The 24,199-nt window shown below is 37.6% G+C and overlaps 1 protein-coding gene across 1 annotated transcript in view; it reads right to left on the reverse strand.

Moving 5' to 3' along the window:
• The window catches only part of RSPO3 (R-spondin 3), a 64,860-nt gene extending 50,420 nt beyond the window's left edge, over nucleotides 1–14,440 (reverse strand). The window contains exon 1 of the mRNA XM_014052108.2: nucleotides 13,374–14,440. Within this exon, the coding sequence (XP_013907583.1) occupies nucleotides 13,374–13,473 (100 nt within the window). The 5' untranslated portion in view covers nucleotides 13,474–14,440. The remainder of the gene's footprint in view (nucleotides 1–13,373) is intronic.
• Nucleotides 14,441–24,199: the final 9,759 nt, after the last annotated feature.

Raw genomic sequence — 24,199 nt, forward strand, 5'->3', positions numbered from 1 at the left:
CAAACAGGAGCATCAGGATTGCAGTCATTGAGCAAAATAATCACACAGGTGTCATGCTTAACAACTGCTTTGCTCAATGACTGAGGCTCCAGAGCCAATTGATCAGGTACCAGCTTCTATCCTTTGGAGGACCCTTTTGTATCCCATGAGGTGAAACCCACAGCCAATCTCCTGATCTTCCATAAAGCCTGAAGACCTGGCTCTGCGGCCCCAAGGGGAGTGCACCATTTGGGAGGTGACTATTGGGTTAAGAAAAGATCTCATCTCTCCCCAAGTACTTTGTACTCCCCTCCTCCTCATCACTTAATTGTACTTACTATTGCTGTTGTTATTTATAGTTTTGTTATTTTAATGTCTATTGGTTTTAATGTTTGTAAGCTACTCAGAGTTCCCTTAATTGGTAGCACATAAATCTAATAAATAAATAATGAACAATAAGTAAAACATTGTGGTTTTAAGTCACAGCCTGTACTGGTAGGAAGATCTATGTATAATCATATAGATGAGGGGTAGGGAACCTTGACTCTGGAATTCTGGGAGTTGAAGTCCACAAATCAAAAAAGGGCCATGTTTCCTCAAACCTGTTATAGATTGAGGATCATAAATACAAAGGAACTTTGATAGTGTGGAACTGCAGCTCTGATAAGTTAAATAATTCCTTATGACTGTAGGAATAACATGGAGTTTGTTTTGCTCACCCAACTCTAAGAACATTTATTTGGGACACTTCTCAGTATAAATATCTTATTTCTTCCCCTTATTCATGCTGTCAAAATAGCTGTCAGCATGGACATCCCTCTTCTCCTCCCCAATGCTAAATACAGTGGGAACCAAATAATGTCCAGGCCAATTGTCCAGGCTTCTCTTACATTTATAGAGGAGGTAGAAAAAAAGATGAGAAAATATTCATATATTCATATTGGATATCTGCTTTCAACTTCCTAACTTTCCAAAATAGTTAACCAATCTTTAAAAATATGTACACAAGGCAGCCTTCAAATAGATATGTTCAATGTAAATAATATAAAATAAACAAAACAAAATAAGGTATAGAAGAAGGGTTGACAGCAAAAATGGTTGATTGAAACAAATGTAAATGTAATATATAACAGGTTGGGAAGGGGGTTATTTCACTTCCCCCTTTGTGCAAAGTCACCATCCATTTAACTAGGGGATGTCATGAGTGATGTCCTATAAAAGGAAAAGACGAAACATCAAAAGATATAATAACCTAAAACAGTCTGATTCTGGAGGCTTCCTGGGCGGGACTTACTGATGGTAGCAGCTAAACACAGCTGCTCCCGTATTACCAGTGGCGTTACCTGTTAAGATGATCATCCATCAGACATCTGACAGACACCTTCCTCTTCGGGAAAAGAAGGGAAAGGAGAGAAGTTTTGTCAAGCAAATGCCTTTCTGATCTTTGCAGCTTTTGTGTCTGTGAAGAGAAGGGGGGCCAGCTGAAGGCAGAACTGCTCCGCGCTGGAAATCTCTGGCTGCCTTGCAGCCCCAAGTAAGCTTCCCTCCCACTCAGTTCAAAGATTGAATTACCTGATTCCAAAATGAGCAGAATTCGTATGCGAGATCATTAGTTGTCTATTTAAATCTAGCTTCTTTGCTACAAAATCCTCTTCCGTTACTTTACCTATTTAAAGAAGTGTCTAAAATGGCGACGAGCCAGTTGAATTGCTGACTAATATTGTTTATCTAATTATACGGAGTCTCAAAACTTCAAAGAAAGGGAGGGAATTTCGCCTCACAGTCGGCCAACAGATCTTTACTAATTAGTTTCACTTTCAAAGTTTTAAAAGACTCTTTGCTAATATAGAGACATTCCAAACAGAGGTGAATATGCTGAACTGTTTCGTTACAATGCTAATTTTTTGAAACCTTCTGCAAACTTTCTGCAAAAAGGGAGGAACAATCGGCTAGCAGTATCTTATTAATTAGTTTCATTTCTCTGAAGAGTTTACAAGACTTTCCTCTTATCAACTTTGCTAATATATATTTCTGATATAGAGAAGTCCAAAATGGCGCTGAATATGCCGAGCTGCTTTGTTACAACGTCCTTTTCTGAAACCTTTTGAAAAATCCTAAAGAACTAACAAAGGGGTGACTTAATACTTTTTTTCTCATAAGCTGCACAGCGGGCAAGTAGAGTTTGATTAATTGCTTGAAGATAAGATATAATGGCATCAAAATTCAATCTTGGGCCGAAACTTCCTCCTAGAAGCACATCCCCCATACCTGGCACAAAGTTGCAGCTTCCACCCTCTATGCCCCCTACTGGAGATTTGCTAACGAAAGAACTTTTTTTGGAAACTTTTAGAGAATTTAGAGAGCAGAATTTAGAAACTTTTAGAGAATTCAGAGAGGAGATAAAGAACGAGATAAAAGAGTTTAAGGCAGACTTATATGATAAACTTGATACTAGGATCAAGAGCCAAGGTGGCGCAGTGGTTAAATGCAGCACTGCAGGCTACTGCTAGATCAGCAGGTCAGCGGTTCAAATCTCACCGGCTCAGGGTTGACTCAGCCTTCCATCCTTCCGAGGTGGGTAAAATGAGGACCCAGATTGTTGGGGGCAATATGCTGACTCTCTGTAAACCGCTTAGAGAGGCCTGAAAGGCCTATGAAGCGGTATATAAGTCTACTGCTATTGCTATTGCCAAAATAAATGATGATATGCTGGGACTTGTAACTGTATTGACAGAATGTTTCTGGAATTGAAGATAATCTAGAGGTTCTTAATGAAGCTAACACCAATTTGACATCCAAAACTGAGGTGGTGCAACAAAAAGTTGAAAACGCTGAAAAACAAATTATTATGATACAGTACAGGCAGATGGAGCTCGCATTAAGAGTTAGGGGGCTGCGTGAAGACAAACAGGAGAACTTGAAACAGATTTTTTTTCAGAGGCTTTTGACCGTCTGGTGGGAAGACCGGGGTCCAACTTTGACTGGCAGATCGATAAAATTTATCACTTTAATTCTTGGGCGGCAAAACAGAAGCAACTCCCCCGAGATGTAGTTATATACTTCGCCACAAGAGAGTTCCGAAACATGATACTACAAGAGTCCTATAACACCAGGCTTCAAATTGGCGGACAGGATTTGATTGTCTTGAAAGAAATACCACCTCAAATGCTAAGAGCCAGGAGAGATTATGCTTTTCTAGTGGAAGAACTCAGAAACCGTCAGATACAGTATAGATGGGATGTGCCATTTGGTATTATAATTACATTTGACAAGCAAAGATATCGTCTCAACTCTGTATGGAAAGCTCGAGATTTCTATCACAATATTATGAAGGTGGGACACCCTGCACCATCTGGATCTGGAGAAAGACCACAAGAAGGACAAGATAAACAGCAAACTACACAACTACCAGACAAGACGCACCACCTCCCCTTCCTGGAAGGGCAAGGTGTCATGGAACAAAGACCTAGCCGTATGATTACCAGACGAATGGAAAAACAAGCCACAATGCAACAACCTCAACAATCACCGGCCATTGATCAAGGAGTCACAGCAACAAGCTCAGAAGCCATGGGAGGAGCTAGGCCAAAGGTTAAACAGGCCATGCAGGAGGCTCTAAAAAAGCTTCAGGCAACTAGAGATAACAACTAAGATTTTGACATGGAATGTCAATGGACTGAATTCTCCACAGAAGAGAAAGAAAATATTTCACTATCTTAAACAGTTCAAGAATGATATAATTTGTCTGCAAGAAACTCATATCAAATCAACTGATCAAAAATATTTGTTTAACCCCAAATTTGGTCAACATTTTGTGACCTCTGCTACGGAAAAGAAAAATGGTATAGTTGTATACTTAAGAAAAGACATTAAGGCTGAACTAATTGAAGCAGATCCCTTTGGAAGATATATCGCGCTAGACCTAATCTTAGAAGGGAAAAAGACATTACTTTTGGGAATTTATGCTCCTAATCAACAGCAAGACGGATTCTATAGAAATCTTCATGCTAAATTAGTACAGTGGGACTATAACTCTTGTATACTATTGGGTGACTGGAACGGCGTGATTGACACTAAAAGAGATAAAAAGAACTCTCGCCCAAATACTAAAATGCGAGCTAAGTTACCCAAACCTTTTTTTGACATGATGGACGACTTTGAATTGAGAGATATTTGGCGAGAAAGAAACGCAGAGGAATATGATTTCACCTTCTTTTCCGATAGACATCAATCCTTTTCGAGGATTGACTTTATATTAATCACTAATGATTTACTTTCTAGGGTGAAGAAGACAAAGATTGCGGCGAGGGTCCTTTCGGATCATAACCCAGTTTGGATGGAATTGGGAAGGACAGTGCAGGCAAGAAGGTCTTGGAGGCTGAATGAAAACTTATTCAGATATGAAAAGTACATTAATGATTGTAAAAAATTGTTATCTGAATACTTTGTTTTGAATATGAATAAGGGTACACCTATGGAATTTGTATGGGATGCAAGCAAAGCGTATATGAGAGGAGTACTGATGAATATAAAGAAAATACATAGACATAAACAAGGGCTAAAACGAAAAGAATTGGAAGAGGAAATTAAAGGGAAAGAGTTGGAGTTAACATTGAATCCAGGCGATACAAAGGTTAAGGAAGCAATTACCATATTAAAATCCCAATTTGATATGTTGATCTCTGACCAGGTAGCCACTAGTTTATTATATGCAAAACACAACACTTTTTGTAACGCAAATAAACTGGGCAGATGGTTAGCTTATCAGATTAGGAAAAAAAGGAAAATTCGAAATGTAACCAAATTGATTTATAGAGGGAAGGAGGTGTTTCAACAGGAGGAGATTCAAAAGGCATTTCGGGAATTTTTTACAGAATTGTATAAAGGGGATAAAATTAAGGGTTTAGATATAGACAAATACTTAGATAAAGAGAAAATACCCCTAGTTAGAGAAGAGTACAGGCAAAAGTTGAACCAACCAATAACCTCAGGGGAAATCTTGCAGGTAATTAAGCAACTAAAGTTAGGGAAAGCGCCAGGCACAGATGGCTTGACAGCAGTTTACTATAAAAATTTACAGTTAGAAATGGTAGAAGCTCTTAGAGAACTATTTAATAAAATTCAAACGGAAGGTAAAGTGCCCCCATCTTGGAAGACAGCGTTTATATCTTTGATACCCAAAGAAGATCAAGATACTACCCAACCAAAAAATTATAGACCTATCTCATTACTTAATGTAAATTATAAAATTTTTACTAAAATACTAGCAAATAGGTTAATGGTGGTTATTCAACAATTGATACATACCGACCAAACAGGTTTTATACAGGGGAGACAGATGAAGAGTAATGTTAGACTAATTATTAATGCATTAGAATATTTGGGAAAGAACAACCAAATTCCTGCTACGTTCATATTTCTGGATGCTGAGAAGGCCTTTGATCGAGTTAACTGGCAATTTCTGTTGAAGATATTGCAAAAAATGCAGATAGGAGATAGCTTTTTACAGTCAATCAAAGCAATATACCAACAGCAAACAGCTCAAATCATCATCAACGGAAGTTTAACAAACCCTTTTCAAATCGGAAAAGGTACAAGACAGGGCTGTCCTTTGTCCCCACTATTGTTCATTATAACTTTGGAAGTATTGTTGAATAAAATACGGGGCTTGGATGGTCTAAAAGGGATCAAGATTAGGCAGCAAGAATACAGAGTCCGCGCTTTTGCGGATGATTTGGTCATAATATTGGAACAACCGCAGGAATCTAGTATGGTTTTAATGAATACAATTAATCAATATGGTCAAGTGTCTGGTTTTAAAATAAATTTAGGAAAAACCAAAATATTAGCTATAAATATGAATACTAAACAAAAGGAAGAACTAGGAGGGATGCTAGGATGTGAGGTAGTCAAAAAAGTCAAATATCTTGTGGGTTAATATTTTAGCCTCAAACGAGAAATTATATAAGCACAATTATGAACCACTTTGGCGGAGTATACAGACAGAGATGAAAAAATGGGAGAAATTACACTTATCCTTGCTGGGTAGGATAGCGGCAGTGAAAATGAACATCTTACCAAAATTTTTATTTCTTTTTCAAATGTTACCTATACTTAAAAAAGATGCGAATCTTTTAGAATGGCAGAAGGGTATCAACAAATTTGTATGGGCAGGAAAGAAGCCGAGGGTAAAGATGAAAATAATGCAAGATGTACGCGAGAGAGGAGGCTTGAAATTACCTAACCTAAAATTATATTATGATGCAGTGGTGCTATCTGCAATTAGTGATTGGACCCATTTAACCAACGATAGAATACTGAATATCGAGGGACACGATCTGGTATATGGTTGGCATGCTTACTTGTTATTCAACAAAAAATTGGATAAGAATTTTAAAAGTCATATCTTAAGAAATGCTTTACTGCGGGTTTGGAAAAAATATCAATATAAACTAAATGACAAGTTACCCATGTGGGCAATTCCTAGACATGCAATTGAAAATATGAATATAGCACAAAAACAGGATAGAACCACCTACAGACAACTTCTCACTTTGGAAAGGGGGGTTCTACAACTAAAATCTTTAGAGGTATTGAAAGAGGAGAAGGTAGTTCACACATGGTTCCAGTATGGCCAATTAGAGGCCAGGTGGAAAATAGACCAAAAAACTGGTTTTATCCAAGTTGAGGATAATTTGTTTAAACAAATAAGAGATCAAAGTTTGATGCATATAAAGAGGATATATAATGTACTAATACAGATGGATTCGGAAACAGAACTAGTTAAAGATTGTATGATAAAGTGGGCTCAAAATATCGAAGAACCAATAATGTTGGACACATGGGAAAGAATATGGGTAAGAAATGTGAAATTCACACAAGCACAAAACCTGAGAGAAAATTTTTATAAGATGTTTTATAGATGGCATTTAGATCCTAAAAAGCTGGCTTCTATGTACCCGAATGTACAGCCTAAATGTTGGAGATGTGGTTCTCTCGATGCTACATATTTTCATATATGGTGGACTTGTCAAAAGGTTAAGGCATTTTGGATAAAAATGTGGTGGATTATGCAAAATATTTTTAAAAGAAGGATAAAGTTTACTCCTCAGTTATTTTTACTAGGTATATGTACTGAATTTACAGCGGTAGAGACTAATTTGGTTCTGCACTTAATAACGGCAGCAAGACTGTTGGTGGTGCAATACTGGAAGAAGGAAGACTTGCCTACAACTCAAGAATGGACATTGAAAGTTACAAACCTAGCCGAGATGGCTAAAATATCAGCATATCTTAAAGACCATTCAAATGAGAGATATAAACGAGACTGGAAAAAATGGATTGACTATATACAAAACAAATACAGGACTAAGAAATTACAGATAGCCTATGCTTAAGATTAGGAATAATCTAAACTGCTTAAAGTTAGTGCAACAGGAAGAAGCTGAGCTTAATGCAGAGATGTTATTAACTTCTTTTTTATTTCCTTTGTCTTAATATATTTTAGATTGTATTTGTTAAAAACCTATACCGTGTACGGGCTCTGAGAAGTCGGGGGGAGAAGGGAGGTGGGGTGTTAGGGGGGAGGGGGGATATATAGTATGTGTTAGATTTTAAAGTAACGCGACTGCACTTGTATACCGTTGCTCTTTAATTTCACTATAAAAAAAGGACAAGCTGAATATATTAATAGATAGTAGAAATACACCGAAGGGAGGAGTAGAGGGATAGAAGAAAGAGGGGTAGAGAGGGTGGGAGAGAGGATGGGAGGGAGGGTGAGAAGGAAGGGAGGGAGTGTACTGGGAGAGAGGAGTGGTAGAGGGGGAGGGGAAGTAGGGTAGAGGGGAATGTTGGAGGGAAGATGGAAAGTTGGAGGGGGGCGAAAGAAAGGGTGTATGGAGGGTCGAAGAGATACATTGGGTTTCTATTTTGGGGGGTATTGTTGACAAGAGGAATGGCTGTGTTTATTGTTTAATGTTATATGGCCCCGGTAATGCACAGTATATATGTGACTGTATGAAATGAAAATGGAAAATAAAAACACATTTACAATAAAACAGTCTGATTCTGCATCACATATAATGACCCTGCTTAATGCTTCTACTACAATGCATGTGAAAACCAGTATCAAGACCAGGATAAAGATTACTTACTGGGTTGCAGGTAAATTAACACATGCATGGACACAGCCACACAAAAGCAGCAAACCAACAAACAAAAAGCAGCTGCATTAATTATTCTACTTCAAGACTACAATGTTTTCATTTACTGTTTTGGTTTGTTTGTTGCAAATTTGGGGGAAATGGCATTATATCTCTCTTGAGTCTTTATTTTTAAGCTGTTTAAGCTGTTTATTGACTGATTTTTATCATAGAGGATCTCTTCAAATGATTTAGTATATACTATTATTTCTCCAAGAAGAATGACAGAAAATAAAGCTTATTGAATTAAATGGAATATATTTCAAAAAAGATGAGTTTTGGCTCTTTCATTGTTACACTATTATCCTTTTAAATTCTCAAACTGTGTTAATCTTAAGAAATCTTACCCGAATAAAACACAAAATACTCTGCTGCTAATTTCTTTAAATCTTTCTATTGCATGCTATATATTATCTAAATAAATTGCAGCTGAAATATTGGCTTTATCTGCTGTAAAAGTGTGTTTCTGCTGACAGTGCAGTTATACAACTGACTTTTCTCAAAGTTAGTCCTCAACTGATCCTCAGATGAACCTAACGCAGCAATCTTTTCAGAAATGATAAAATACCATGAAGTGTCTTCTTTCTGACAGGAAAATACTTTATAAGTTAAATATGAATACTGTTTGCCTGTAAGATGATTATTTCACTTCACTTTCATGCAGGGCAAAGCAGGGCTATTAGGCTGACCACAAAAAAACCTTGTTCTTTCAGAAAAAGAAGAAACCATTTTTCATTTTAAATGTATTCCATTAATTTATTCATGATGAATAAACTGCTTGATTACATGAACATTGTTTTCTGTAAAGAACATTACTAAATATCATTTTTGGTTTACACAGGAAATTTAAGGTTCTCATGAAGACTGTCCACTAGAAGAAAATGTGACCGCATACTACTAGTCTGTTCACCACAATTTGTTTTTCCCTTGTTGTTTTTCTGGTTTCTTCACCCATAAGCCAAAGCCTCATAGTCTGAAACTCAAAAGTTGTTTTTTAATTGCCCTAATTTAAAAAGGAGGAAATATTAAATCCAATTATTGTGTTCTGTTGCAAAGTTTTGCAAAAACAAAGAACGGTCCAGTGAAAGGACAGTGCACCCACACCCACACCCACACCCAATTTCCACCTCACTCTTGTGGACAAGTGAGTGCATTTTTCTTCCTGTCTTCCTGCACTCACCTACTATATATTCAGGAAAACTGATGGTTTATAGTTGGATAAAGAGATAAATCCCATCCTAAATTCAAAGCCAATTTTGAAACATTTCCACATTCCATCTTCCTCACTAATATGTTTTGTACAAATATTCTTGCAGATGCAGATATGATACTACGTGGAAGAATAGAAGACACACATCTCCAGAATTTTCATATGCTGAAACTGTTGTGTTTCGCTAGCAATGCTGCTGAATTTAGAAAATACCAGCAGCTGATGAGTGATAAATATTAATGTCGGATGTCTACCACCATTCGTTTAAATGGAATTTCTTCTTAATTACTTTTCAAAATTGCACTCCTGACTCTCCTTGTATACTTTCCTTCCCTTGACCCCAAGCAACAGGAGTAGCTACCTTTATCTTTGTCCAACAGTGGAAAATTTTACATTACAAAGTAATCATAATTTGAAATGATGATAAACTGATCTGCTGATCTTATCAGCATCATCTCATCTGATCATTCTCTTCTACCCAAATGTTTGTTGCATCCAAATACAAGTTTAGGGCCTGTGATTGTTGCTTTTGAAGCAAAGTATAGGCCTTTTAAATAATTGCACAAAGTTCCAGGTAGCACTTCACCCTTGTAGTCTTTGAGCACACTTGCAAGAAGCAAGCCCACATCTGCAAAGGGGAGAGTGACTTAAGTGTGTATATAGGTTCTGAATAGATTTCTGCAGCAGTCACCAGAGGTCGCACCTCTCACAGTTTTAGAGCTCCGTGCAAACTGAAAATTCAGGGAGAGATGGAAGACCTTGAAAAAAATTTGAATTGAGTAGGTAATGCCCAAAGAAGTCCTTCCTCTTTCTTAAATAATTATACCTTCATTTGGGCAAATGGGCAAATGAAATTATTTTAGGTTTGTAACTTTTTTACTCATGGATCCTTAAGAAGCTGTTTTCTTGGTTCATATTCTTTTTTCAATCTCAGGGAGATATATGTTCTATCAAAGATCCAGACTATCTATCTATTTGTTTGTTTTCTGAGGTTTTCGCGGGTGTTAGTATGTAAGTCTTTGGTTATTCAGGTTTTTTCCCGCGTAAAATTGGAGGTCTCATATTGCTCCTGGAAGCACGAAGCCTGAAGATGACAAATGAGACTTCGTCGAAACGTCGCCAAGACACTTCCAATTTTACGCGGGAGAAAACCTGAATAACCAAAGACACACAGACACAGACACAGACACAGACACAGACACACACACACACACACACACACACACACACACACAGAGTCTGGATCTTTGATTGCAAGCAAGCATAATCTGAAAATTTAATCCTATGCCAACTTCATTGATGGGGATATGGTTCCCCAAGGTCATTTCTCATTAGTGATAGAGTCTGTAACCTAAATATCACTATAATCAATCAGCACAGGAATTTTAGAGGATGCTAGTTAGGTACCAATGCAAGTCAGTGTACATAAGATAACAGTAGATAAAAAATTTGCCATGCAAATGTAGACTCTGAGGTTTGATTTGTGACTGCCAATTTGGACATCCTTCAGAATCAATCAACAAGCAAGTTCAATATAACTGCCCCATTCCACTGTAAGTGCAGGAACAAGAGAGAAATCAGAAGAAATTGGTTTATTTCAGCCTTCTTACTGGACAGATGATTGAATTTATTAGCATGCAATGAGATAACGCATATACACACCTAAATATTTTCATTGGATACATTTAATCCTATAGGATATGATTTGTTTTATTTTTGCTTGAGAGAGGGGAGAGTGGGGGAAGAGTCCCCACATCTATTTGGTAACTTTCCAGCAACTCTGAAATCAAACCTATCTAGAGACCAGTCTTACTAGCTAGACTGTAGAAAAGCGAAGAAAACATAGTAGTCCATTGCCCAAGGTAATCACCTGGTTCATTTGTCACAGCCTGATTGCCTTTCCTTCTCTCAGTTCATTGGACTGTAGAATGTCTGAAGATCCCTTGCAAAAAGTGATGTTTCCAGGGAACCTTCAGTGAAATCAGACAGATCTTTTTCAGAGTCCAATGCTACAAAGGAAGCCTTTCAAGAGATATGCATGCCATGGTGGGGAAAGGGAAGGTTGGGCAAAACCTAGGAAATAACCCAGTGTACTTTAAAAAAAAATGAACACAGACTGCCGTATGTTCTGACATTCCCCTCTTCCTATCAGAATAGAGCCATTAAGCAAGAGGGCAATAAGCAGCCCTTTTCTCGAGTACAAACAGTGTCAGAATGCAGAGGGAGAAATACTCATGAAGATGAAGCTGTCCCAGAGGGCTTGCTGACACTTTCAGAAAAGTCTTAGAAATATAAATCATGAGGGAGGACTAGGCCAGATGGACATTTTTGTTTTCTGTTTTATTTTCTATAAAGTGTTGTTGTTGTTCACAAGAGAGATAGGAAAAGGTAATTCTGCCTCCTTCAACCTGGTACCCTCTGGTGCATAACTTTTAATTCAAACTGGTTGGAATAAACATAATGGGGTATGATAATAAGAGAAAGAGCATCTCTCAAGATAATATCAGAAATGAAAAGCAAAAACAAACTGACTCCCACTCTTTTGACGTTACCATACCGATTTTTAAAAAAAAACCTTTTTCCACCTGACTTAACACTACAATCTAACTAAGGCACATATTTAAGTCATATATTTTATTTAGCTTTGAGACTGCCTCAGCCACTGCGTTGAAAATGAAGCCATTGAGACAAGATCATCAACTGATATCCTAGACTGAAACACCAAAGTTAGATGTAGCTATCTTTGGAAAAATAGCATCCATCATTGTCACTACAAAGTTCCTAGGCCTCTGCATATTTCTGAGTAAGAGCAAAACATGATCCAGCCAAAATTAAGCCAGTGAGATTTATGATGCATAAATGAAAATATACTATTGAAAACAGTGACAGGCACAAATCTATAAATACTTCCATGTGACAAAGTTGAACTCATTTCTCAGTGAAAATGCTGAAGTTGCATTGCTCAGCAGTACTCAGCTACGTGTGCTGTGGCTTTTGGGCTTGTTTGTTGTACAATATTAATTTGGGATCTTTTTGTGACCTTTAGATTGACAAGTTATCCTCCCTCCTTAGAGATGTGAGATAGGTTGGATGCTCCTTGCCTTCCTCCAGTCTCAAAGTAAATTTTTGACAAGAATATTCTCTTAGGGCATTTATTTTGACATTGCAATATTGCAGTTCAAGAAAAGCCTACCCACTCTCTCCAATACATCTCGTGGGTCTATCTGTCTTTCTCTCTCTTTTTCTTTTTACTGGCTACAGCATGTAACCGGTTCACCGAAGGAACATCAGTGCACCACTAGGAGTTTCGAAGGAACACAGACCTCATTTCAATAGCTCTGCAAAAGCATCAGCAGGCACTTGCTGGAACCCAGCTGGGCCTCACCAGAGCTCCATTGCATCGGGAGCAGGAGAAGTTAATCAGCCACACATCCTATAATTGGTTGCGGGGCACAGTTAGGCTTTCCGGATCCTGAATGACACACCAGCTAGAGGAAAGGGGTAGGCTAATACATAAGGAAGAGGTTAAGGTTTCGTTAATCAAATTTCGTCTGGATCGTTTCTAAGCTTTTGACGAACAAAGAAAAGCAGAGGAAAGCTTTTTCTTCGCAGACCATACAGCGAATTTCATTTTTCAAATGACTGCGGTTCGTAAGCTTTCTTCCATTAATTTAACAAGACTCACGCAGAACAATCATAAACGTTCTTACTTGGAGACAAGTCTCCGGAAAACCCGTCTCTGTATCCTACACTTCCTCCACATCAAACCCCGCCGCTACACTTGCTTCAGTGCATTTAGAGGATCACTGTGCGCGGCAGAGACGCTGACGGTGATCCTTCTCTGCAGCTGAGCTTAAATAACTATCCTTAACAGGCCCCTTCATATAGAAGCCTAAACCTTCCTTTAGGACCACCGCGTCCGCTAGGATAGCGAGGCGTTCAGCCCCGCTTCGAGAGAGGCGCTTGGAGAAAGGCGCACTTACTTCTTCCCTGTCGTCGGACTCTGGAAGGGTGCTCCTGGCCGCCAACGTATTCCATTAAGTTCCAAGTGATAAAGAACCAAGAAACCAGTCGCAATTGCATAGTAACCCTGTAAAAGTTCTCGTCTAGTGTCCTTTGGGGGAGGAGGCGGAGGAGACGTAGGGAGGGGGAAGAGGGTGCGGAAGAGCAGCAGAAATACCTGTCTCTGAGAAACGGCTCCCGATCTTCTTCTTTAAAAGGAAAAAAAATTGTGGGGGGTGGGTGGGGGAAGTGTAGGGGGTGCAAACTCTGACCGAGGACGATGGATTAGTGCACTTTCCGATTGCCCCGACGGTTATCTCCTCCTGACAGTCTCGTCGAAAGGATGGCGAGGAATGGCAGCAGCCCTGATATGGGAGCGATAGACCCGATCGACCTCGGGACAGAGACCATTCTGCCGAAGGAAGGGGAGTGGGGGGGGGGAGCAGGGTGTCTAATAAAAATGTGGGAGGGGGAGAGCCAGACTTGCTCGGGGTTCACGCTCTGCTCCAGCTACGGGACGGCCGCCCCATTCGGGAACTCCATGGGGCAGGTGTGCTTCTCGCCTCGCGTTCCGGCGCTCACGTCGAAAGACTCCCGGAGAAAGAATCCCACATGGGGAGGAAAAGGGGCTTTTGGACAGGTGAGGCGAACGCCTCAAAAGAGCAGCCGAAGCTCCGTCCGGCCCCTCCTTCAGCACCGAGCGCGTCCTCGGGCTGCCCCGAGGGTTGTTGCTTCGGACATCCCGTCTGCTCGCAGCATCTCCGGCAGGGAAAGGCAGCCGCGCTGAATAAGCAGACTTAGCCCCGAGGAGGCGCGCTTTACCCCTGGACGGAGGCGGCCCCGTTAGAAAAACGGCTCTATTCCAAGCAGCGCCGAAGTCAGACCAAAAGTCGTTGACTCTCCGCTCCGAAAGGACAGGCTGTGTGAGGCTCGGCTAGGAGGGATAGCTGTCTCCGCCGCGCTACTGCTCACGGCCAGCCAGAGCTTCCCGTCCTCTCTTCGCTCCCCGGCTGCCCAGGACCATTTTTGAAGCCCGCATGAAATGTGGAAAGCCGACTCCAATAGGACGCGCGGCAGCTTGGGCGAGGAACTTCCAATCGGCGGCCGGCGGGCGGGCGGCTCTGCTTCCCGCCGGAGAAGGGAGGGGCTCTGGGCGAGGAGGGAGGGAAAGAGGGGAGAGGCGCGAGTGAGCGAGCGTGGCCGGGAGCCTCGCGCTCGCCCTTGCTATTCCTTGTGCCTGGCAAATTGGCTGTGGCGGGAGGGAGACTCCAAAGTGGTGGCTCCGCAGAGCGCCCCGAGCCACGTTTTTCTCCCTTTTCCAGTGTAATATTCGTTGAGGGAAAACTTAAGCTCGTGGTTTTTTAAAATTATTTTTTACTGAGGCCAGCAAAAAGGGAAGCTGGAGCGAGTGACCTTTCGTGGTTTAGAGACGCCTTTGTCCTGCACAACATTAAAAGGAATTAAAAGATTGAGGAAACAGAAACAGATGTGATATAGCAAGTCAAGCTCCTGGTCTGTTGTATTCCAAATTATCTCCTTTGCTATATGACAGAGATCTTTCCAGAATATCTAAGAGAGAGAGATCATTCCCAACAGTATCTGGAGATTGAAAATGAGGAAGCGGTTTGACTTGATAGAAGCTGCCTCAGCTAATGTGAGGATAACTTACAACAGTTGGTTTCTTTTCCTACTTTAGAGAGAATAAGCTGATCCCATTGCAAAGTATGTCACGTGGCAGCAGAACAGATAGTAACAGAGTAACATAGGGGTAATGGGTACTTTTCTCTGCAAATATAAAAGTAAACGGGCATTAATTTGTTCTAATGACTTTGTGTCTTACTGAAAGTCACACTCCCTCCTAATATAGAAAAAAATGATTTTGCAAAAACAGTTTAAATTATAGTCTTAATAAGTCCTAGAGATGTGGCTCCTATTTTAGCAGTTTTTGTGCCGCCACCTTAATTTTTATAATATATTTGAAAAACAGCTCTGTGAAAGTCAAAAAAACTAGCCTCTACGATGTGATTCTAATAGGACTTTGTGAATCTTCAAAAGGATCATTTGGTCTGGAGAAGATTCAGTCCAAACTCTGCTTTCAATGGATGTTGAAATCAAATGTTAGAGGTGCTGAATCAAATCAGGAACTAGAATTGAAAATGATTCAATAGACTTTTAGGGTTTATAGAGCTTCAAATATCATTGCCATTTTCCTTCCCCATATGAACAAAGTTAATGGAGATTCTGAGTTGTGTGATGGGATGCCTGATATTGAACAAAGTTTGTGGCCAGTAAGTCTTATTATTTCCATAAATTCTGCCTTTCCATCTTTGTCAAATATTTTTGTCTCTTACTGTTCTGATTTGTTAGGCAGGTTTGCTTGAGCAGGGAGAAGCCAGAGTCAGATTTATTCTGCTGTTCTTTGTGATCTGGTTTACTGCTTCTGTTGTGATTCTCTAATTCTCCCCCCATTCACAACCAGTTAACCTTATCATTCTTAAATTTAAATTGGTCTGACATAATATAGTTCCACTCTACTTACAGTTTTTCAGCTTTACTTTTTTTCTATTATTACACCCTTCCCTTCCCAAAGTTAAAAATGCTGTTTTTAAGTATCCTTTGAAGCATTTTTTTGATACTTGCAAAATACTTTATACACCATTTTCCTGTTTTTCGCAGATTGTTACAAAGAATGTGTAGAAAGTGAACTCACATGTTTAATTTCATATGGTACAATTGCTCTCTGTGATGTCCTAAATAGCTGGCCCCTGAGTAAAATTATCTACCTATCAGAATTTTGTTAAGGTAGCAATATTGCTTGGGGCTTCATTTACTTTCTTCTTAGTTTCTTAAAAAGACCAAACACAAGCATTATCTTGACTTTCTTTGTGCCGATAGCAAGTTACACTTTTATGCTTGTCCTGCAAACACAGCTAGAAATTCAGCCCTGAAAATGGGACCAAGGCCGACCAGACTAGTTAGTATCTGGTCAATTCATTAGATTTATGACCCGACTTTGTTCTGGAGCATAAGATGACATGTACATTTTTTAAAAAAAAATATTTTCTATCTATAACAGCAACTCTGTAAGGTAGGGTGGCCCACATGAGAGAGACCAGTCCAAAATCACTCACTGAATTTCTAAGGTTACGATGGACTTTCAGCCATCTTTCACCATGAGGTAATCCTAGTCTTGGTCCAATATTGTCATCACCACTCTTGTCATAGAAGGGGCAGGTTTAAATGTTCTGATATGGAAGCCAGCCTGATTACAGGGTCTAGCTCAAACAGTTAATTGTTTCTGAAACTATGAAGAGTGTGTCTATGAATGTCACTTTCTCCATGGCATTGTATTGTATGATGGCATCCTTTTTGGGTTTTTTTTACTTGTAAGTATACAACACTGAGCTCAAGCCGCAATCCTAACTCAGTTCCCAAGCTTTGTAAATGTATTTTACTTAGCTTTACATCCAACCAAAGCCAATAAGTGAGGCATTAAACCATTATTTGAGGCAACAAAGCTGTACTTGCCCTTCAGCAAGTCCTTAGGCATTCTTCAATACCATGGAGAGCCAAGTGAGAAATAATAATAAAAAAAACCTACTGTAATTTTTTCCATTATTTTTAAATTGGAGTATATGCAACACTGGGAACTTTATTGAATTATCTGGAGTGGATCCTCTTTCCTAATTCTTGCTATCTCTGCCTTAAATAATTTTAAACATTATTTCAGTGACACTCTTTTGGACAATATTTTGTAGGGTTAATGCATGCCATCTGCCAGTTTTATCCCATCCCATTGGGGGTGGGGGTGGGAGGGAGGAATGACACGCATTTTGACTCTTTTCCTGTCTTACTCTAAGATCCAAATAGGTTATTTTATTAATAGAATACATTGGTTCAAATAGAGTCTTGTCTTTAGATCAGATGTCTCTGAATCTTGCCACCCTTGGCAATTAAAAAATCATATTTAAATGGACTTGTGTAATTGTTATATCTTTAATGTTTAGGTAGATAAAAAAATTAATGTTATCTGCATATAAGTTCATACTCATAAGTCACTATTAATATACTTCTGATAGACTACTGAATAGGTTAAACTTTTTCCTTTTCCATCACAACATCTCCATGTTAAAAAAAAATGTAGAAACAGAATTTCTGTTTGGGAATCAAGCATAAAGCACCTAGAAAGCCAAAGGATAACTAACTGAAATACTGTCAGCCTTTTCAGCTGAAAAGTTTTGCTTATAGGATATTTAAGTTTGGGATGACAGATTTAAAAAAGAAAGCAAATATAAAATATTTTCAGGTGGTGGGTAGTTAAGTTATAACAGCGCTGAACAATAATAACTTGGTCATGAAATTACATTTTAATTTGGGAATTCCTAACTTAAAGCCAAAGGGTAACATTTTCATTATATCCTGCACATTATTAAAAACTTCTGCAATACAGGATGGAATAACTACTATACATCTTAGCAACTCTATTGAATTTGTGTGGGAAATATTGGAGGAAATGCTTTTAGTGTAAAGGTGCACTTTAGCAAAAGCTAGTCCTAAAATACTTTCTGATCCTAAGTGCATTTATTTGGAAGTAAAACTTACTGAGGTAGAAATTGTGTTATGTTGAATCTTTTGAAAGAAAAGGCTAATGATTAACTTAAGCTTGGTTTATTTCAATATAATTTAGTCACAACTATTTTCCTCCCTAGGGTAGGCTGCATTTTATTTGCAGTCCAGAAATGAGGATTTTAATTGTCCCCATCTTTTTTAATAAGGATATTTCATCTAACTAATTTCATTTTCATGGATAGTGTAATTTATGCATTTTAAAGAAATGAATTAAAATCACATTTATAGGTGGTTTCATCCTTCATTAGAAATGTACGTTCTTGTAAAACAAAGACAGTGCTTGAAAAATAGAAAAAAGAATCTCTGCCTGCCTCATTAAATATTCAGATTTAATTTAGTTAATGCAACAGAGTTAGAACAGTCACCAAAAGTAGAAGATTGCTTTATAAATCAATGGCATTACTGTTTCTAATCCCTAATTAATTGATTCAGAAGCCACATTGATTTTAACCCCTTTCCTTATTTAGCAGACTGGGCTAGCTTTTACATTCAATATTTATTCAAGAAAATATTAGTATTTTTTGCAAATAAACAGTGATGGCTCTTCTCTTTTACCTATAATCAATATGCTTCTGTTAAAAAAATAAGATTGTTACTGCCCACACTTAAATAATACAAAAATATTTCAGTTAAATCAGAAGTTATTTAGTTAAAGTATGCATCTTGAGAATTCTGCTTTCTCCTTTTCGTTTTATTGACATATCTCTATCAGAAAATATAATGGATTTAAATTTATCTGAAAGATTTTATTTGAACGGGACTCCAGGAAAAATCCTCTTAATCCAGTTTACTAAAACAGATGGGAAGGGAGCACGAGGTAGATATAAGTAAATAGCAATTCGGCCTATGAATTGTTAGTTTTGACCATAGGGATGGTGTTAATAAAGAAGCAAAATAAAAGGCAAAAAGAATGTACAAACCAATGAATCCACAGCAAACCTGGGCAGTTCAGCTGCATAAATGTTAAAGGAAAGATGGATCTTGAAGAAGCATAAGGAAAACAGAGAGAGAGAGAGAGAGAGAGAGAGAGAGAGAGAGAGAGAACGAGAGAACATTCTCATTATTGACAAGGTATTCTAGATAAACTTTCACCCAAGGACGTGGCAGACAGATATATTGCATTATTTTATTATGTGACTGTTTACACATAACATTTAATAACTCGAATGCCAGAAATGGCTTACAAAGTGTGTTCTGGGTTCACAAAAGGCAGGATTCAATAAAACGAAGTAAATTCAGTTTAAATCACTGGCGGTCTCTAGAGCTTGGAGAATTATTTATTGAATATTGGTCAGGATATAGGAAAGATTTAAATGATCAGAATAAAAAAAAAAACCACTTTCTAAATATCATTTAAAATTAATAATTGTCTATGTTTCTATTTCCATAAGAGGAAAGTTGAAACTATCTTATCCTTTGATATTACTATTAAAAGCAGTACTGTTGAAGAAAACTAACGTAATATTCATCATGGTGTTCATATGAATAAAATAATGCTGGCTTTCTATTATCTGTAATCTTTGCCATAGAGACAATGCTAATTGGTACACATTTCTACACGTGTAAGTTCACAACTGTACACATGTCAAGACATATATATCAACAAAGACATATATATCAATTACAGACAGTCCCCTAGCAGACTTATGCATTCCTTCAAAAAGAGGAACAATTACTCTAATATTCTTGGGAAAGAATATTGTTCTAATATTTGGCAGATATTCAACTCTCAGAATAAATGTATTCCAAAGAATAAGTAATACTTTGGTTAGTATATAAATCTTCTACTACATGGAGGAATGCACTATTTTTAATTGTTCTAAAATAGAAATCTGCTTGGTTAGGCATGAATATTTGGAAGTTCTCGGCAGCATATGCTTCCCTTTCAGTACTCAACCTTTTCAAACAGCATGATTATTTCAAGTGATGTAGATATTCTTTTTAAGTACAAAACTAGGCAAGAACAGCTAATAAGTAAAACGTGCAAATCAGTCCAGGATAAACGTTGGCACTTATGGTATGAATAGGGAGAACTCCCTCCCCTATTCACAAAACAAACTTACTGTGATTAGGTGACTTAAAAATCACTAATATTTTGTTATAAAATCATTAATTTTAATATAGCCCATTGAGTATAAAGATGGTTGGTTTGACTTTTGTATTACAGTCAAAGGGTTGTGATAAAGAGGAAAGAGCACTATAAATTATGAAAGCAGGATCACTGAAGTCAACTAAGCCCTAGATAGATTCATGCATAGAAATGAAGCGGGGTGGGGGAGTACACCTAATGCCCAGACTGAAAAACAACTGTTGACCATGGAAGGAAGATTACACAAAGAATTTAATATCTCCAAGGCTTGTCTCAGATGTAATAGAACAAAGAAATCAATAGCTGGCCTCTAGATTGAAAGACAATGTTTGAGAGAATCTACTTGATTGAATTAAAACTAATTAACTTGAGCACTTCAAAGCTATGGAATGAAAAACAACCAGATAAAGGTATTTTTTTTAAAAAGCATTGTGCCAACATCAGGTTTTAACCAGCTGATCTACCTTGGAACTGATTATATCTGGATTTATCAGTGCTCTTTTAAATAAAACTGTTGGCCAGTTATTTGGCAATCATGCAATTTGCTTGTAGCTGTGATGCTAAGCATTCACATCTGTTCCTAACCATGATGATACTGAAACAACAATGCATACTTTGTGACATCAAAAGACAACATTCATATTAAGGCAGGGGTGTCAAACTCACACCGTCACAGCATTGTCACATGATGTATTGTAACTCCCCCCCTTCACTAAACCAGGCATAGGCATGACCAGCGCATGACACATCCAGCCCGCAGGCTGTGAGTTTGACAGCCCTGTACGAAGGGATGATGCTTGTATCATGATGATGTGACATATGTTTCTTCATTTGTCCTCATTGGCCAGCCTGATTTTCTGCACATGTCTATAATGCTAACGGATCCATCTTTTCAAAGAAGGAAATGTATTAGATTTTTATCCTTCTAAAACCAGATCACCTTTCTTACAATTAACAAGTTCAGTTTCTGGCTCCATTACCCTTTCTGAAACAAAAAATGTAAGGGAGACAGATACTGAACTTTTAAATTATAATCAGGTAATTACAAATATTCTTTATCCAAGACAGAAGGATGATTCCAATATAAGTAGGAAGTGTAAACTAAAATACATTGATGACAATGACGATGATATTATCCATTCAGTAAAGTTCGATTCTTGGAGATTCTATAGACCAGCTCTCTCCACATCTTCTGCTCTTGCACTATTTCTTTGAGCTTTTCTATGTTCTAACTGGTATCAGCTTTGATGTTCTCCAACAGCCTGGTTTCCTTTTACTGCTAACTCTTCCAAACATAATTGCTTTCTCCAGTGAATTTCCCCACGTGACATGGCCAAAGTAAATGAGACGCACCTCAAAATACATATATACATAGAATCAAAATCTTCATTTTGTGTTTTCTTTCTATACATCAGAATATAGAGGAAAGAGAAAGAAGAGGCATGGATATAAAGATAATTTTATGGAAAAATCAAGAAGTGAAGCTGAATCTTAAGTTTAGTTGATTAAAGAGAACATTTCACCCTGAATAGAAAGTATAGAAGTCATGTGCCTTTTTTCAGATTCATCTCCTCAAATTGCATGGACAAATGCTTACTGTCTTGGTCTGTCTGTATTAAAATAACCTACCTGTGTACATGTTCCAAGAATGTTCCAAGAATCCTTGTCCTATCCATTCATATTATCCATTGTTTTTCTCTCACTACTTCCCTTAACCTTGTAAATATAATAATTTCTCCTGCTCCGTCATCCATTTATATTATTTGCCCAAAATATGTGGTGTACCTGTGGACCATTGTTTCAAGGAATGTCAGCCTTATTTGGTCCAGGTCTGATGTTAGTAATTATCTCCAGTGGATAACTTAAGCTATCCATCTTCATTGTAATACCAGCTTTTACAGCTGAATATTACCTCAAGAAAGACCTTTTCAGATATTCTGGTCTTAGTTGTCACATTGTTGTCAAAATATTCTTATAACACATTCTATTTTCCTGTTAAGTTTGTATTTGCCTTCTCCCTTGAAATTAATTTCATCTTCATTTCTCCAGAATACTGTCCCTCATTATTCTGAACTTCAAGAATTATCTACCACCTTCACTATTTCACTGCCAACTATAAGTTCATGGAAAATGAAACAAAACCAATTTCTCCATATTGGAGCATGTCTGGACCACTGTTATTCATTACTGTAATTATGTGACTGTAAAGCGAGAACTCTTATTAAAGCCAGGCTGTGGCATGTGAAAGAGTTATTTCTGCAGTAATCAAGCATGGAGCTTGTGATATTTTTTTAAATGTTAGCCATCGTGCTAAAGTAACAGTGGCAAAGTTCAGAATGACATCAGAGGTTGAAGCCAATAAAATTATAAAAATATGTCATACATATTTTAATGGGGTAGAGTCTTTCAGCTGCACCTGATGTCTATTGGAAATGTGACAATTTTAGACATTAAGATGAGGCATTTATTGAGACCTTCTACCATCTGTGTTTTGTAAAATAAAATAAAATAAGCACATTCACCACAGCAATGCCTCTTTTCCTGAAACTATTCATCACATATATACCTTGGAAGCTTTCATGTTTCCATGGAATATGAAATTAAAGAAGAAATAGAGTCTAGTATTCCTTCAGAAAAACAAATTATTGCCAAATAATTGGGAATCAATTGACATATGTGATGCGAAAGATACAGTATATTACAGGAAGCCACACAGGCTCTTTGTTGCATAATATACAAATGTTACACCAGCAACAATCCACCCATATAATTTTCTTCTATTCTCCTTTATAGTCAGTAAGCATCTAGCTCCATCATCTATGCTGCTACCTCCATCAATTTTAGACCTTAACCGCACTACATTTCTCTAAAAATTGCAATATTCCAAAACAATAAATTGCAACTTTATAACATCCATTGAATTTCAGCAACATTAATGATAAAACTAGATTATTTTTCAGGGCAGCTACACTGATATTACTGGATGAAAACTCAGAACAGTCTTACCATTTCCAAAGCATTGTTCATCTCTGACTCTGCAAGTGATAGAGTCATCACAAAATCAGAGCCCCATAATCTGCTTCACTCTTATTACACAACCCTGAACAACTTGAGTAAATTAGATTTTAAATGAATGTGGTACTATCCATTTCGTTGATTTTGGGGAAGGTGGGAAATTTTATATTAGTTTTATGGTTTTCATTGTTTTATTATGAGTTGTAAGCCATTCAGAATTATGGTACATAATATGGTTGTATGGTTGTATGTGTGTGTGTATTGATTTATAGTATCAATGATTTTTTTCTAATACATATTTATATATTATGTATGCATTTATTTATTTATATACTTTATATATATATTTATTTATTTAATTAATTAATTTCTATAGCTTTCCAACTCAACTCAGTGACTCTGGGCAGCTTATAATACTAAAATCATAAAACAATTTGAATGATTCAAAAACTTTAAAACAGTGAAAACATCCACAAGATAAATAAATACAACCACAGCCATGATTATTAATCAACTAACACTAAGTAATGGAACCTTTAACATCCCTAGCAAAGTTTTTAAAGCCTTGCAAAATACCAATAGGGTTAGGGCCACCCTAATCTTTGAGGGGAGAATATTCCATAAGGCAGGGGCTACAGCAGAGAAAGCCATCACTAATTGGCTGCAGATTCCATCAGCCAGACAAAACTCTTTAGCTGATGGTATCTGTTGCATGCCCAATCTGTTGGATTGAATACAATGGATAGAAAGTCTTGGAAAAAAGACAGTTCCTCAGGTAGCCAGGTCCCAAGCAATGCCAGGCTTTAATATAATATATTGGGTATGATCTATCCAAAATTAAGTACTCTTTAATTATTCCCTTGAAGACTGATTGGCTTTTAGTTGTTTAGATTTTAAATGAATAATTGAAATCAACAGGATATTTTGATTTGAATAAAAAAGTATATAATTATCTTAGCCTATAATTTGCAGCCTTTTGAAGTAGGACTCAGTCATATGCTTAATATACAAGTTCCGTTCATAACTTATAACTGTAATTGCTAGAAACATAACAATGACTTTATTATATAACCA

The sequence above is a fragment of the Thamnophis sirtalis genome, unplaced genomic scaffold (genome assembly GCF_051295495.1).
Source record: "Thamnophis sirtalis isolate CommonGarterSnake01/CBP01778 unplaced genomic scaffold, rThaSir2_p1.2 scaffold_6, whole genome shotgun sequence".
Classification (NCBI taxonomy): Eukaryota; Metazoa; Chordata; class Lepidosauria; order Squamata; family Natricidae; genus Thamnophis; species Thamnophis sirtalis.